Here is a 16484-nt window from a genome sequence, read left to right on the forward strand (position 1 = left end):
GTTGCTGAGAGAAGTGTGTTACCCATTATAATTATAGATTTGTCAATTTGTCCTTATAATTCTGTCATTTTTTGTTGTATGTATTATGAGGCTATGTTATTAAGTACATATCAATTTAGATTTTTATATCTTCCTCATGAACTAATCATTGATTGTTATGAAGTGTTCTTCTAGTTATACTTTTTGTCTTAAAGTCTATTCTACAGATATTAATATAGCAACAGCATTCCTTTAGTATTTGAATAATATATCTTTTTTCCATCATATATCATATTTAAGTGTGTCTCTTGTAGGCATCATGTACTTGTTTTCTTTCAATCTAGTCTGACAATCTTTGTTTTTAAATTACAGTATTTAGTCCACTCATACTCAGTATTATTACTGTTTAAATCTATTTGGTTTAAATCTACCATATTACAACTTGGTTTCTATTATCCCACCTCTTCTATATTTCTTTTTCTCTTCTTGACTTTGTTGAATGAGTTACATATTTGTCAGTTAATTTTTGTCATATTGGCTTATTAATTATACATTCTTTTACTATTCTTTTCATGCTTACCCTAGGGATTACAACACCTATCCTTGAGTTATTAGAATATATTATAAAAAATACTTTAACACTACTCAAACAATTCAAGTATCCTATAGTACTTGAACTCAATTTACCCCCTCCAGCCTTATTTGATATTGTTATGCATGACCATAAATCCTGAAAAATATTATTATTGTTGTTGTTTTCAATCAATATCCATTTAGATTTCCCCACACACTTACTCTGTTGACATTTCTTCATTCTTTCCTGCCTCTCTGTGCTTCCAACTAGGATCATTCCTTACTATTTCCTTTATGGATCTGCTGGTGATTGGTTTTGTTTTTGTTTGCCTGAAAATATCCTCAGGCAAGCTTTCTTCTTCTTGTATACTTTCGCTGGGTATAGAATTCTAGTACAGAACTTACTTTCCTACAGAAAGATGAGGAAAACATTTCATTGTCTCCTGGCTTCCATTATTTCTTTTGAAAAGTCAGCTGTCGGTCTTAGAGTTGCTCCTTTGAAGATAATATGTGTTTTTTCTCTGGCTGCTTTTAAGATTTCCTTATTGTCTTAAGTGTTCAGAAGGTTTTTATTATGTGTCTAGGCATGGTTTTCTTTTATATACCCTGCTTGGAGTTGATAATAGTTTTTGATTCTGTGGCTTGATATCTTTCATCATTTTTTTAAAAAACTGTAGTTATTTAACCCCCCAAATTACTGTACTTCCCTTCCAATCTGAATGTAGGCTTCAATAAATTGTCACAATTTTGGTAGCATTATGACACCTTCACACACACACACACACACACACACACACACAACCAGCTTTCTAGTTGTTCTTAAAGTAATCTTACTCTGAAACAACCTACTAAGCCATTCCACAAAGTGATCCCTTAAAAACTGAATTATACTAGATTACTCTGTTACAAAAAAAAAATCATTTAGTGACTTCCCATCACATTTAGAATAAAATGCACAAATATTACCCTATTTAGAAGATCATCATTTTCTGACCCCTTTCTGTAAATCTGACTTTAAGTTTTATCACTCCTGATTTGTTCTGGAGTTGTATTTTTTCTATATCACTAACATTCCAAGTTGATTCCCATGTTGGGATCACTGCACTGTTACTTTTACTTAAAATTCTTCAACTAGTCAACAAGGTTAGTTGCTTCCTATTTTTCCATTTTAAGCTCTAATATCCTCTTTACCACAAAATCTTCTCTGATTAATCTAAAGTACATTCCCCATAATAACTCTATATAGCACTATTGTTATTTTAATGTATGTATATCACTTCTCAATATCTAATCGCTTCATTCATTTGTTTGTTTACTGTCTTCATAAGAATAGGCATCTCATTTATCTTGTTTATATCCCCAAAGCATAAAACAGTACTTAATCCTGTGGTAGGTGTTCAATATTTGTTAAATAAATTAAGGTGTGAATGAAAGTGTAGAAATCAAGGTGAGGTCATGCTTGGAGGTATCAATCTGGAAGTCATCAGATAGATAGTATCTGAAGTCAAGGGATCAAATGAGATTTTGAAGTGAATAGATACACGGACATGGGCCATGGGGATTTCCAACATTTGGAGATTAAGCAGATGAGAGGTTAGCAAAGAATACTGAGAAACAGCAGCCAATAGATAAGAGGTATATCAGGAGAATATAGTCTTGAGATCCAAGAAACAAACAAACAAAATTCCATGAATGGTTAGGGAAAGGTTAACTCTACTTTACACCACCAAGAGGTTGAGTAAGATGGTGATGAGATGGAACCGACCACTGTATTTAGCAACTTGGAGATCATAGGTTATTTGACACAAATCAGTTTCAAGTGTTTTGGAGACAGAAAATTGAGAGAACTGGGTTTAAATGAATGGTAAACATAAAATGAGGGAAAGCACAGAGAACTCTTTGAAGACTCTTTGGTGAGAAAGTAAACAATTCATTAGGAGAGCTGGATGGGGTGGAACATCCTGGTGGAGGGGGAAATACTGTTCAAGGGAACAAACTTATCTTCAAGATGATACAAAGTCCAGCATGTTTTTGTTATGGATCAAAATTAATTACTAGATAAGGCAATAGTATGGAGGTAGGAAAAGTGACCAGTTTCAGGGATATTTTTAAAGTACACTGAATAAAACGTTGATGAGTTAAATACAGGATGTGAGAAAAAGGAGAACCAAGACTAATTCCCAGGTTTGTGGCTTGGGCAATCAGCGAGATAGGGATAACTGGGGAGGAGAGGGTGTGGGGTAAAGTAGTTGGAAATGAAGACTTCTATCTTGAACATGGTAGGTTTAAGACCTCTCTTAGGCCCAAATAGAAATATTTGATAGGTATTTAGATATACACGTGTCAAGCTTAGAGGAGACGTTATAGCTGGACATATAAACTTGGGAGTTGTGAACCTATACATAGGATTTAAAATTATAGGGCTAGATGAGACCCCCTCCACCCCGTTCAAGGGAACATAAATAGAGAAAAGAAACTAAGGAGTCAATCTCAGGCACATCGACATTAGGGGCTGAAAGAGGAGACTAACAGCAAATAGGCAGTGAGGTTAGAAGAGAAACAAGAGAGCACGGGGTCTCTGAAAGAGGATGTAGCCACCTGCATCAAATGCTGCTGATATGTCAAGCACATGTGAAATGAAAATGGATAGTTGGATGTAGTAAGATAAAGGACTTTTTTTATCTTCATAAGAGCTTTAGTGGATTTTTCAGAGAGAAAGATAATTTGAGTGAAATAGGAAGTGAAGAAGAAATATAGGCATATCTTTTGAGGGGTTTTGCTATAAAAGTGAAAAGATAAATCAGGTGGTTTCTAAAGGAAGATGTAGGATGGGAGGAGAGGATGTTAATAAGAGACACTTCAGCATAAATACATGCTGAAGGGAATGATCCAGCAGAGAAAAAGAAATTGATGATGTAGGAGAAAAAGTGGACAACTGCAAAAGCAAGTTGTTTGAATAGGCAAGAGAGTGAGGTCCGTTGCTGAAACAGAGGAGAGAAGCATAGTTTATCCACCAAAACAGTAGTGAAGGTTAAGGTATGTGGATACAAATGCAATAGGTTGGGTGAATAGATATTGGAAAAATGAAATTATCTTCTAATGGCTCCCAAGTTTTCAGTGAAATAAAAAGCAAGGCCAGGGCTTCCCTGGTGGCGCAGTGGTTGAGAGTCCGCCTGCCGGTGCAGGGCACACGGGTCCATGCCCCGGTCGGGGAAGATCCCACATGCTGCGGAGCGGCTGGGCCCATGAGCCATGGCCACTGAGCCTGCGCGTCCGGAGCCTGTGCTCTGCAAAGGGAGAGGCCACGACAGTGAGAGGCCCGCGTACAGCAAAAAAAAAAAAAAAAAAAGCAAGGCCATCTTCTGAGATAAAGGAAAGGAAGAAGCTGTTGGGGCTTTGCCAATGAGTACAAGAAAGAGTGGGACAAGAAACAGAGGGTGTATGCAAGGAGTAATGATGGAGATGAACTATAATGTCTAACCAAGGTAAAAAGAGAAGTGAGTACATAAAGCAGTAAAAAGTGAGGTTAAAGAATTATTGAAGTATGGGTACAAGAGGAAGTCAGAGAGTAAATCCGTGAGAGTGAGATTTTGGAGACAGTGCCATTACAATTAAGTCCAGGTCTGAAATATCACCACAAATAACAGTAGCTGAAAAAAATCTTAAAATCTTAGGTATGTTTTTGTAAAAAGCCTATAACTGTATTTTTAATTCAATCTTTATAATCTGCCCTTTAACCAGCAAGTCTGGCCTATTTTACATCTACTGTAACTAATGATAAAATAATATTTAATTCTACTCTTTTATATTTTCTGTTTATCCTGCCTTTTCTATGCTTTTTATTTTCTTTTCCCCTGGCTTCTATCAAATTGATCAAGGTTTTTTTATTGGTTTTTTCTTCTCTTAATGGTTTAGAAGTTATAAATTCTATTCTTCTAGTTCTTATCCATAAACTTATCAAAATACGTATTTAACCATGTCAAAAATTAATCAGTACCTATTTCCTCTTACCAAACAATCTAAGGTCCATAAATGCTATAGATCTGACCACTACAGTAATGCCTTTCATGCTATTATTTTCTACGGCTTCCAAATTCTCAGTGAAATAAAAATCAAGGACATCTTCTGCCTGGTTTTATAAGTCCTAAAGTAGTCATTATAATGCTTTTATATAATAAATGCTTGCTTAGATTTGCTGACATGTTTAGTAATTCCTTTGTTCAATGAGATAAACTGAACATTCCTTAAATGCTACTCCTTAAATGGCAAAATGAAAGCTAGTCAACAAAATATTTTTTATTTTTTATTTTTTATTTTTATTGGAGTATAGTTGATTTATTACAATGTTGTGTTAGTTTGAGGTGTACAACAAAGTCAATCAGTTATACATATACATATAGCCACTCTTTTTTTTTTTTTAGATTTTTTTTTCCCCATATAGGCCATTACAGAGAATTGAGTGGAGTTCCATGTGCTATACAGCAGGTTCTTACTAGTTATCTATTTTATATATAGTAGTGTGTACATGTCAGTCCCAATCTCCCAATTTATCCCTCCCCCCCTCTTATCCCCTGGTAGCCATAAGTTTGTTTTCTATATCTGTGCCTCTACTGCTGTTTTGTAAATAAGTTCAGTTATGTCCTTTTTTTTAGATTCCACATATAAGCGATATCATATATTTGTCTTTCTGTGTCTGACTTACTTGACTCAGTATGACAATCTCTAGGTCCATCCATGTTGCTGAAAATGCCATTATTTTGTTCTTTTTTATTGCTGAGTAATATTCCATTGTGTATATATACCACATCTTCTTTATCTATTCCTCTGTTGGTGGACATTTAGGTTGCTTCCATGTCCTGGCTATTGTAAATAGTTCTGCAATGAAAATATTTCTTATAATATTGAAAATTTATTAAAGCCATTTGATCCAATCAAACCCTTTTTATAATATTGAAAAGCTATTAAGCCATTATATCCAATTAAAACCAAAAAAAAAAAGTAAACTGAAAGGATGTTTGTTCATTGACTGTCTCAGCCATCTGACAAACTGGCTTGCAGAAAATAGTCTCTCAACATACATTTAGCAAATTAGCTTTTGGAGGACGGATTTTTAGCAAATTGGTATGAGTAAATTTTCCTGCTTCTGACGAGTAGCCTTTCTTAAATCCTGTTATGGACAATGGCCAGATCAGAAAAGGGTGTCTTATGTACAGCACACTAAGGTCTGTGAGAGTATCTAAATCCTGCTGTGAATGAGTTCAAGGCCAAAATGTTGGCATTTTTTTAGTAAGCAGTTCAGTCAAACTCTGTGTTAATATTCACCATGTAGATAATAGATAGAAGTTTTTCGTGGCCATCTTCCATTTTTAAAGCTGGACTACATAGGGAAAGATGTAGGTTATAAATGTGGAAATTCATCACAATAACTGATATGACCTACAAAATAAAAGAAATATAAGAAAAGTACATTTTAATTTTTTTCTAGGTTCACCTATACTTCCAAAAGATGTCTACTCTCCTGGAAAACATCATTGCCATCATCAAACTATTTCACGAATATTCAAAAACAGATAAGGAGACTGACACATTGAGTACAAAAGAGCTGAAGGAACTTCTGGAAGCAGAGTTTCAGCCAATCCTGAAGGTAAAAGATATTTGCCAGGATTAAAAGGTGTATCATTTTTGTTCTGCATCAAACAATCTGTCAAAATATTACTGTGAAATCTTTGTGAGTTGTTTCTTTTGGAAGAGGAACAAATGTAATCTTATTTCAAAACAGATATAATTTGTTCAACTTCTTTATACCTCTATATATACTACACACACACACTGTGAAAAAATATATATAAATATTTAGGACAAATAAGTGAAAAACAGTTAGTTAATTCATTGTAATATTCCCCCTAATTTCAAGAATGTAAAGAGGGTACAGCTAAAAGACAATTCAGTTAAGAAATTTATAAAATACTGACATTTGAAGAAGAAGTAAAAAGAACTTGCCCCATCAAATTTTTTGTGTCACCATAATAGTGTTTAAGATTTATTTTTTTTAGGACAGTACCAACAGCTCCCTGCTGAGTCAGGATAAGATAAGTATTATTAAAGAAAAAATTAGGTTCTACTTTCCTGTACCAATAATTCACATTCCCTAAGTTAACTTTAATTATTTAATTACCCATTTGAGTCAGTCTCATGGACTTTCCCTCTCTGTCTTCCTTGTATACAGAATCCAGATGACCCAGATACTGCTGATGTTTTCATGCATATCCTCGACGTAGATCACAACGATAAAATAGACTTTACAGAGTTTTTCCTGATGGTATTCAAGTTGGCTCAAGCATATTATTATACCCAGAGACAGAATTTCAAGACATTAGGGAAAAAGCAGAAAAAGTATAGATACCATTCTGAAGATGAAACAGAAGAAGAGGGTAAAGAAGAAAGAGAAAGAAAGTCCAGTCATTCAAGAAGAAGTGATGGAAAGAAAAACGATAGAACAGAGAGCCCAAGAGGAAGAAGAAAAAACAGAAATGGGTCTAGTTCTGGAAGGGAAGGAAGAAGAGGTGACAGAGCTTCTGGACACAGACAGAGATGTGGGAAGAAACATCATGAATCAAGTAGGGAAAAGAAAAGCAGAGCGAGTTCTACTGAACTAAAAGAAAGAAGTCACATGTCAAGTGTTAGCCCCACCAGGGAAAATGAAGGAAAAGAAGAACGTGGTTACGAAAATAAAGGTAGAGGATGTGAAAAATGTATAGGATCAGAGCGTCAGGGCTCATATCAAGTTTGTGAAGAAACTGTGACTATGGATTTTCAACCCGGTTGCAGTACACACCGGGTTTCCAGTATCAGTAAGGGCAGCGACAGCAAAGAACATTCACAACATTCAGGTAGGCAATCAGTGATCACTCATGGAAGGTCGCCATCCAGCTCAAGGAACCAACATGGGTGTTCCCACGACCAGTCAGGAGACAGCCCTAGGCACTCAGAGTCACATCAAGGGAGGACAGACACACACAGGAAGAGTGAATCTGTCCATGGAAAGTCAGGATCCAGCACTAGGCAAAGACAGGGGCACCACCATGAGCAGGAAAAAGACAGCTCCAGACTCGCTGGAACTGGACATGGACATGCCTCAACTGGATCCGGAAGCAGTAGGCACAGGGAATCCAGTGTTGGTCAGTCCAGTGACAGCGAACTAGAGTCAGGATATTCAGGTAGATATTCTGTGACCACTCATGGAAGGTCTGGGTCCAGCTCAAAGAACCAACATGGATCTTCTCATGGCCAGTCAGGAGACAGTTCTAGGCACTCAGAGATACATCAAGGAAGGACAGACACACACAGGAAGAGTGAATCTGTCCACGGAAAGTCAGGATCCAGTACTACCCAAAGACAGGGGCTCCATCATGAGCAGGAAAGAGACAGCTCCAGATACTCTGGAACTGGACATGGACACACCTCAGATGGATCCAAAAGTGGGAAAGACAGGGAATCCAGTGTTGGTCAGGCCAGTGACAGTGAAGGACAGTCAGAAGATTCAGGTAGACATTCTGTGACCATTCATGGAAGGTCTGGGTCCAGCTCAAGGAACCAACATGGGTCTTCCCGTGGCCAGTCAAGAGACAGCACTAGGCACTCAGAGTCACAAAAAGGTAGGACAGACACACACAGGAAGAGTGAATCTGTCCATGGAGAGTCAGGATCCAGCACTACGCAAAGACAGGGGCGCCACCATGAGCAGGAAAGAGACAACTCAAGACACTCTGGACAAGCCTCAGATGGATCCAGAAGCGGCAGGCAGAGGGAATCCAGTGTTGGTCAGTCCAGTGACAGTGAAGGACAGTCAGAAGATTCAGGTAGACATTCTGTGACCACTCATGGAAGGTCTGGGTCCAGCTCAAGGAACCAACATGGGTCTTCCCGTGGCCAGTCAAGAGACAGCACTAGGCACTCAGAGTCACAACAAGGTAGGACAGACACACACAGGAAGAGTGAATCTGTCCATGGAGAGTCAGGATCCAGCACTATGCAAAGACAGGGGCGCCACCATGAGCAGGAAAGAGACAACTCAAGACACTCTGGAATTGGACATGGACACGCCTCAGATGGATCCAAAAGTGGGAAAGACAGGGAATCCAGTGTTGGTCAGGCCAGTGACAGTGAAGGACAGTCAGAAGATTCAGGTAGACATTCTGTGACCATTCATGGAAGGTCTGGGTCCAGCTCAAGGAACCAACATGGGTCTTCCCGTGGCCAGTCAAGAGACAGCACTAGGCACTCAGAGTCACAAAAAGGTAGGACAGACACACACAGGAAGAGTGAATCTGTCCATGGAGAGTCAGGATCCAGCACTACGCAAAGACAGGGACGCCACCATGAGCAGGAAAGAGACAACTCAAGACACTCTGGAATTGGACATGGACACGCCTCAGATGTATCCAGAAGCAGCAGGCAAAGGGAATCCAGTGTTGGTCAGTCCAGTGACAGTGAAGGACAGTCAGAAGATTCAGGTAGACATTCTGTGACCACTCATGGAAGGTCTGGGTCCAGCTCAAGAAACCAACATGGGTCTTCCCGTGGCCAGTCAAGAGACAGCTCTAGGCACTCAGAGTCACAACAAGGGAAGACAACACACAGGAAGAGTGAATCTGTTCATGGAAAGTCAGGATCCAGCACTGCTCAAAGACAGGGGCACCACCACGAGCAGGAAAGAGACAACTCCAGACACTCTGGAACTGGACATGAACACTCCTCAGCTGGATCCGGAAGTGGGAAAGACAGGGAATCCAGTGTTGGTCAGGCCAGAGACAGCGAAGGACATTCAAGAGATTCAGGGAGGTATTCTGTGACCACTCATGGAAAGTCTGGGTCGAGCTCAAGGAACCAACATGGGTTTTCTCACGGCCAGTCAGGAGACAGCTCTAGGCACTCAGAGTCACATCAAGGGAGATCAACATACAGGAAGAGTGAAGCTGGCCACAGCAAGTCAGGGTCCAGCACTACTCAAAGACAGGGGCACCACCATGAGCAGGAAAGAGACAGATCCAGATACTCTGGAACTGGACATGGACACACCTCAACTGGATCTGGAAGCAATAGACACAGGGAATCCAGTGTTGGTTGGTCCAGCGATGGTGAAGGGCAGTCAGGTGATTCAGGTAGACATTCTGTGACCACTCATGGAAGGTCTGGGTCCAGCTCAAGGAACCAACATGGGTCTTCCCATGGCCAGTCAGGTGACAGCTCTAGGCACTCAGAGTCACAACAAGGTAGGACAGACACACACAGGAAGAGTGAATCTGTCCATGGAAAGTCAGGATCCAGCACTACTCAAAGACAGGGGCACCACCACGAGCAGGGAAGAGACAGCTCCAGACACTCTGGGACTGAACACGGACACACCTCAACTATTTCTGGTAGCGGCAGGTACAAGGAATCAAATATCAGTCAGGCTAGCAACACAGAAGGACATTCAGGAGATTCAGGTAGACAGCCCTTGACCACCCAAAGATGGTCTGCATTCTATTCAAGGAACCAAAGTCATGGTTCAGATCAAGGTTGGAGACATGGCAGCTATGGCAGTGCAGATTATGACTATGGACAGTTCAGGGTTTGGCCATTCTCAGAATGGAAGTGTCAGTCATGATTCCAGCCATATGGGAGCCAGGAACAGATTTGAATATAGAAGCATTTATGGGATCCAATATAACAGGCAGTAACATACACCCTGCACCCTGCAACATATGGCCATTCAAATTATATTTCAAAACGGTTGGGGTTTGGACAGTCACATAGACACTATTATTATGAGTGAGAAACTATTAAATAAAGTATTAACCCAAAGAATTGGAGAATGACCAAGACAACTTTGAGTCAAGAAAATGTTCATTATACTTTCAGTGAGGTTATCTTTTCTTGTCATTCTTTAAAAAATTAGTTACACTATTTCTTTACATTAGTGATAGTTTCTTTTCATTCTATAGGAAGCTTTGAACTTTATAGTTAGGAACTGGTTAATGGGAGAAAGCAATATCATGGAGTGCTAAATTTGGAAAACCATAAGTATTTGGGGAGGTTGGGGTTAAGTACGGATTTTTTCTTTTGAGAGGTTAAGTTTCAGAACCTCTCCAGATTGGTACATATTTGTTAAAAAAAAAAATCAAAGGAACCAATAGTATAAAATCACTATTCTGTCAGCCAAAGCTGCTATATTAATATTAAGGGTCATCACACCTGCCTCTATTATCCTTCTATTGGAACTCTGTATTATTCTTCATTCATTAATTACCTTGGGCACATAGAATCCAAGAAAAGTGAACTGCATGAAAATTGAAAATAAACAATTGATCATATATCATACTGTGTCTCTTCCATGCTTCTCATAGACCCAAAAAGACTTATCTCCCCATAGTAAGAATGACATATTTTCCTCTGTCACTGAAAATTATATGTCCAAATGACAGATGTACACCATGCAAAAGAAATAAGGAGTCCAAAGAAGAAAAAATTTAATCAAATCCTATATCATTCTCCAACATAGTCACTGTTCCACGTAGTCACCATCAGGATGAAAAAAGGCTTAGCTCAACCATAGATAGCATCATAATTATTACAAAACATCAACCCAGGGCTTCCCTGGTGGCGCGGTGGTTGGGAGTCCGCCTGCCAATGCAGGGGACACGGGTTCGTGCCCCGGTCTGGGAGGATCCCATGTGCCACGGAGCGGCTGGGCCTGTGAGCCATGGCCGCTGAGCCTGCATATCTGGAGCCTGTGCTCCACAACGGGAGAGGCCACAGCAGTGAGAGGCCCGTGTACTGCAAAACAAAAAAACAAACAAATAAAAAACATCAACCCAAGTGGCTATTAGCAAAGTCAAACCAAGATCAGGAAACAAAATACTGACCATAGGTCCTTCTTACAAAGATACGAAAAGATATTTTCCAATGGAAACTAATGAGAGCAGAAAAACTGTGCTGAAATTTCTTGACAAAGGAAAAGTGATAAAGAAAATTGTCTCCTGTCCTGGAAAGAAAACATATATTCATATACTTTATGACTAGGCAGGAGATCTAATAATTTTAGTAAAAATGTGAACAAGCTTCTACCATTAAAAGGAATATCTCTCTGTGAGAATCATACCCCAAGTTTTCCTTCTCCATGATATCAGACCAGTAGGAATATTAGACAATATCTAGTCCAATGTTCACATTTTGCAGATGATTCTATCACAGAAATAATCCATACCAAATACCTCAAGTCCCCAACTCTGAGTTTAGTGGTTTTATAAAACCACTTATAAAAGCTGACTTTCTTTGACTTTTAGTTACATAAATTAAGCTAAACCTAAATTACCTGTCAAAGTTAAAATGATCTGCAATGTACACAGGGATTGAGTGAAAAGCAACAAGCAAGCTCATTTTTCTAATTAGTCTCAAACAATATTATGTCTATGTTTGTGCTCCATTAGCCAAATGAAGGGAGCACCAACCCCAGTGGGAATCCTGCTTCCCTGCTTGAAGTACTGTCCCCAAATACCCCTACAAAGCTGCAAAGTCCAGTCAGTGCCAAGAACACAGTCAGCATCCAGTAAATGTTTGCCATTAAGGATGGAATTATAGGCATGATTGAATGAGGGGATGGAGAGTGAGAACCAAGGAAGGTATATTGAGAAAACCCACCGTTAAAAGTTCTGCCCAAGTCACATAACAAGTAGGCAGTGGAAACAAAATTTGAAACCCGATTCTATCTTCCAAGTATATGTTCTCCTCACTGAAAAGGAGAGAGTGTTATCAAAGTTTCAATAGTTCAAATTTCAGGTAAAATGAAGAATGAAATACGTTCATTGATTTTGTTAACTTGACATTTGGGACGTGGAAACAGTTATTTCTGTGGAGAGGTGATGATGTAAACTCTGTTGGAAAGCTTACAAGTGAGTGGTTTTTAAAGAACTGGAAACAATAAAGGAAGTTCAGAGTAAATATCTAACTACACTTCTCCTGTGAAAAAGCCAAAAATTAATTTCCAACCGAATCCCTTAGGTTTTTCCCATCACTAAGTGTCCTGGGGTAGAGAGATTCTGGGGGTGAAGGCTGGGAAAACAGTCTGCGGGAGATAATTTTTGAGAATTAAGTAGGGATCATATCATGTAATATCTTGGAAGCCACAGGAAAGAGATTAGAGTTCTTTTTAAATTTGTAGTAAAAAAACCACATAACATAAAATTTTATCAGTTTATCCATTTTTAAGTACACATTTTAGTAGTATTAAGTATATTCACATCGTTTTGCAACCAATCTCCAGAACTTTTTCATCTGCAAAACTGAAACTCTGTACCCATTAAAAAACAAATCCCTATTTCCCCCTCCCTGCAGCCCCTTGGTAGCCACCATTCGACCTTCTGTTTATCTTAATTTGACTACTAAAGATACCTCATATAAGTGGAATCATGAAGTACTTGTCTTTTTGTGACTGGCTTATTTCGCTTAGCATAATGTTCTCAAGGCTCATCCATGTTGTAGCATGTCAGATTTTCCCCTTTTTAAGGCTGAATAATATTCCATTGTATGTATACCACATTTTGTTTATCCATTTGTCTGCTGGATGGACATTTAGGTTTCTTCCACTTTTTGGCTATTCTGAATAATGCTTCTATGAACCTGGCTGTGCAAATGTATCTTCCAGACCCTGCTTTCAATTCTTTTGGATTGAAATGGGATTGCTGGATCATATGGTAATTTCATATTTAACTTTTTGAGGCACTATCATACTTTTTTTCCGTAGGAGCTGTAGCATTTTACATTCCCACCAACAGTGCACAAGTGTTCCAATTTCTCCAGGTCCTCACCAACACCTGTTATTTTTTGGGGGTTTTTTTTTGTTGTTGTTGTTGTTTGTTTGTTTGTTTGTTTTGCGGTACGCGGGCTTCTCACTGTTGTGGCCTTTCCCATTGCTGAGCACAGGCTCCAGACGCACAGGCTCAGCGGCCATGGCTCACAGGCCCAGCCGCTCCGAGGCATGTGGGATCTTCCCGGACCGGGGCGGGCACGAACCCGTGTCCCCTGCATCGGCAGGTGGACTCTCAACCACTGCGCCACCAGGGAAGCCCAAATTTTTTTTTTTTTTTTTTTTTTGTGGTATGCGGGCCTCTCACTGTTGTGGCCTCTCCCGTTGCAGAGCACAGGCTCCGGAAGCGCAGGCTCAGTGGCCATGGCTCACGGGCCTAGCCGCTCCGCAGCATGTGGGATCCTCCTGGACCGGGACACGAACCCATGTCCGCTGAATCGGCAGAAAGACTCTCAACCACTGCGCCACCAGGGAAGCCTGTTTTTTTGATAGTGGCTATCCGAATGAGTATGAGGTGGTATCTCATTATGGTTTTAATTTGCATTTCTCTAGTAATTGTGGTATTGCGCCTCTGATCTTTTACATCATCTTTGGGTAAATATCAATTCAAGTCCTTTGCCCATTTTTTTTATTAGTTTTTGTTGTTGTTGTTGATATGTAATAGGACTTCTTCATATATTTTGGATACTAGCCCCTTATGAGATATGTAATTTGTAAATATTTTCTCCTATAACATAGGTTGCCTTTTCATTCTGTTCTACCTTTTGATGCACAAAACTTTTTAAGCTTGATGTAGTCCCATTTGTCTATTTTTGGTTTTGGTGCCTGTGCAGAAGGCTACATTTTATTCTGATCTGATAGGAAGTCTTTGAAGAATTTTGAGCAGTGGAGTGATAATAATCTGATTTTTAATTTTAAAAACATTTTAACTGTCTGATGGAGGATCTATCTCCATTGGGATTAAAGGCAAGACTGGAAAAAGAATAACAGGAGTCAATACAAAATATTATAGTAGTTGGGATGAGGGCAGAGGTAATAGAGGGAGTAAGAAGTAGTTATAATTGGTATATATTTTAAAAACAGAATCAGTAGAACTTGCTGATGGATTGGCTTTGGAGTATAAGAGACAGTGTAGATTCAAGGGTGACTCCCAGATCTTTGGGCTTGGAAGGGCTTGGCTGAACAGTTCTCACTTGGGGTCTCTCATGCAGTTATAAGTAATAGTTAGATGTCATCTGGGGTTTCAATCATCTGAAGCCTCAACTAGATCAAATGTACAAGATGGTTCATCCACATGACTGGCAGCTGATACTGGCTGTCAGCTGGGAGCTGAGCTTGGCCACTGACTGTGGGCACCTCTATGTGGCCTCTCCAGCCTGGCAATCCCAAAGAAGTATGATGTCTTACAAGACACCCAGCCTTCCCCAGAGAAAGCATGCCAAGAAAACCAAGTGGAAGCTGAGTGGTCTTTTCTGAACTAGCCTCAGAAATGACACAGAATCACTTCCTCTGTATTCTACTGGTTACAAGCAAGTCACGAAGCTTGACTCAAATTCAAACAGGACCACCATCTTTCAAAAAGAGAAATGCCAAACAATTTGAGGATGTGTTTCAAAACCACTACACTTACAATGTCAACTTTTTCTAGGATAAAAATTTTAAAGGTAAGAATGTAAGTGAATCCCTCAATTAGAACATAAATATGAGAGACAGAAGAGAGGCCAGCTTCCTGGAGGTAACAGAATATGTGGAAACTTGGAATACAATTGGATAATCTGTGTGGGCTCAAACATGAAATCTAAGGGACTCAAGGACAGAAGTCAAGCTTGAATACCATCAGCTTAAAGTTAAGATTCATCCAAGGCAACACATGGAATAGGAGAAAACATTTGCAAGTCATATATCTGATAAGGGGTTAATATCTAAAATATATGAAGAACTCATACAACTCAAAAGCAAAAAACAAAAACAAAACAAAAAAACAATTTGTAAAAAATAGGCAGATCTGAATGGAATTTTTCCAAAGAAGACGTACAGATGGCCAACAGATATATGAAAAGACCCTCAACACAACTAGTTATGAGGAAAATGCAAATCAAAATCACAGTGAGATATCACCTCAGACCTGTTAGAATGGCTATTATCAAAAAGACAAGAGATAACAAGTGTTGGTGAGAATGTGGAGAAAAGAGAACCCTTGTGCACTGCTGGTGGGAAAGTAAATCAGTGCAGCCACTATGTAAAATGGTATGGAGATTCCTCAAAAAATTAAAATTAGAACTACCATATAATCCATCAATTCAACTTCTGGGTATTTATCCAAAGAAAACAAAAACACTAACTCAAAAAGATATATGAACCCTCATGTTCACTGCAACATTACTTACAATAACCATGATCTGGAAACAACCTTAAGTGTCCATAAGTAGATAAATGGATAAAGAAAACGTGGCATGCATATATATATATATGCATATACATACACATGCACACATATACATACAATGGAATATTATTCAGCCATAAAAAGGAATGAAATCTTGCCATTTGTGTCAACATGGATGGGCCTTGAGGGCATTATGCTAAGGGAAATAAGTCAGACAGAGGAAGAAAAATACCATATCATCTCACTTACATGTGGAATGTAAAAGAAACAAACAATAAAAAGTGAAAAGAAGCTCATAGATACAGAGAAGTTGCAGGGTGGTCAAAATGGGTATAGGGTGACAAAACTTAACAACTTTCAGTTGTAAAATAAGTAAGTCATGGGGATATAATGCACAGTATGTTAACTACAGTTAATAATACTGTGTTGCATATTTGAAAGTGCTGGGAGAGTATGTCTTAAAAGTTCTCATCACAAGAAAAAATATTGTGTAAATATATATGGTGATGGATGTTAAGTAGACTTATCATGGTAATCATTTTGCAGTGTATACAAATATTGAATCATTATGTTGTACACCTGAAACTGAAACAGAGCAGGACCTTATGGTCCTTGCCCCCCACCATGTCCTCAGCCTGCCTTTTGTCTGTGGAAAAACTTTAGCCAAAGAATAAGTTTAATCAGAGAAATGAGAAAATA

General features: G+C 38.9%; 2 protein-coding genes and 1 long non-coding RNA gene across 5 annotated transcripts in view; 1 reads left to right on the forward strand and 2 right to left on the reverse strand.

Annotated features, from left to right (window-relative positions):
• LCE5A (late cornified envelope 5A) overlaps positions 1-16484 on the reverse strand; it is a 194161-nt gene that overhangs the window by 94073 nt on the left and 83604 nt on the right.
• Positions 1-16484, reverse strand: part of LOC308613031 — a 91217-nt gene that overhangs the window by 26183 nt on the left and 48550 nt on the right. For 2 of the 3 annotated variants that reach the window (XR_014015208.1, XR_014015209.1), the window contains exon 5: positions 4668-5427. The exons of the other annotated variant lie outside the window; for it this stretch is intronic. This is a non-coding gene — a long non-coding RNA (uncharacterized lncRNA). Of the gene's footprint in view, positions 1-4667; positions 5428-16484 lie in introns of those variants that run through there. 3 annotated transcript variants of the gene reach the window in all.
• On the forward strand, positions 6048-12146 carry LOC308612502 (uncharacterized protein; the record flags this gene model as incomplete). The annotated part of the gene is made up of 3 exons (XM_081224977.1): positions 6048-6196; positions 6779-10165; positions 12024-12146. The coding sequence occupies exons 1-3, from the start codon at positions 6059-6061 to the stop codon at positions 12144-12146; spliced, it is 3648 nt and encodes a 1215-aa protein (XP_081081103.1). The 5' UTR covers positions 6048-6058.

The sequence above is a fragment of the Mesoplodon bidens genome (assembly GCF_964165515.1).
Source record: "Mesoplodon bidens genome assembly, chromosome: 2".
Classification (NCBI taxonomy): domain Eukaryota; kingdom Metazoa; phylum Chordata; class Mammalia; order Artiodactyla; family Ziphiidae; genus Mesoplodon; species Mesoplodon bidens.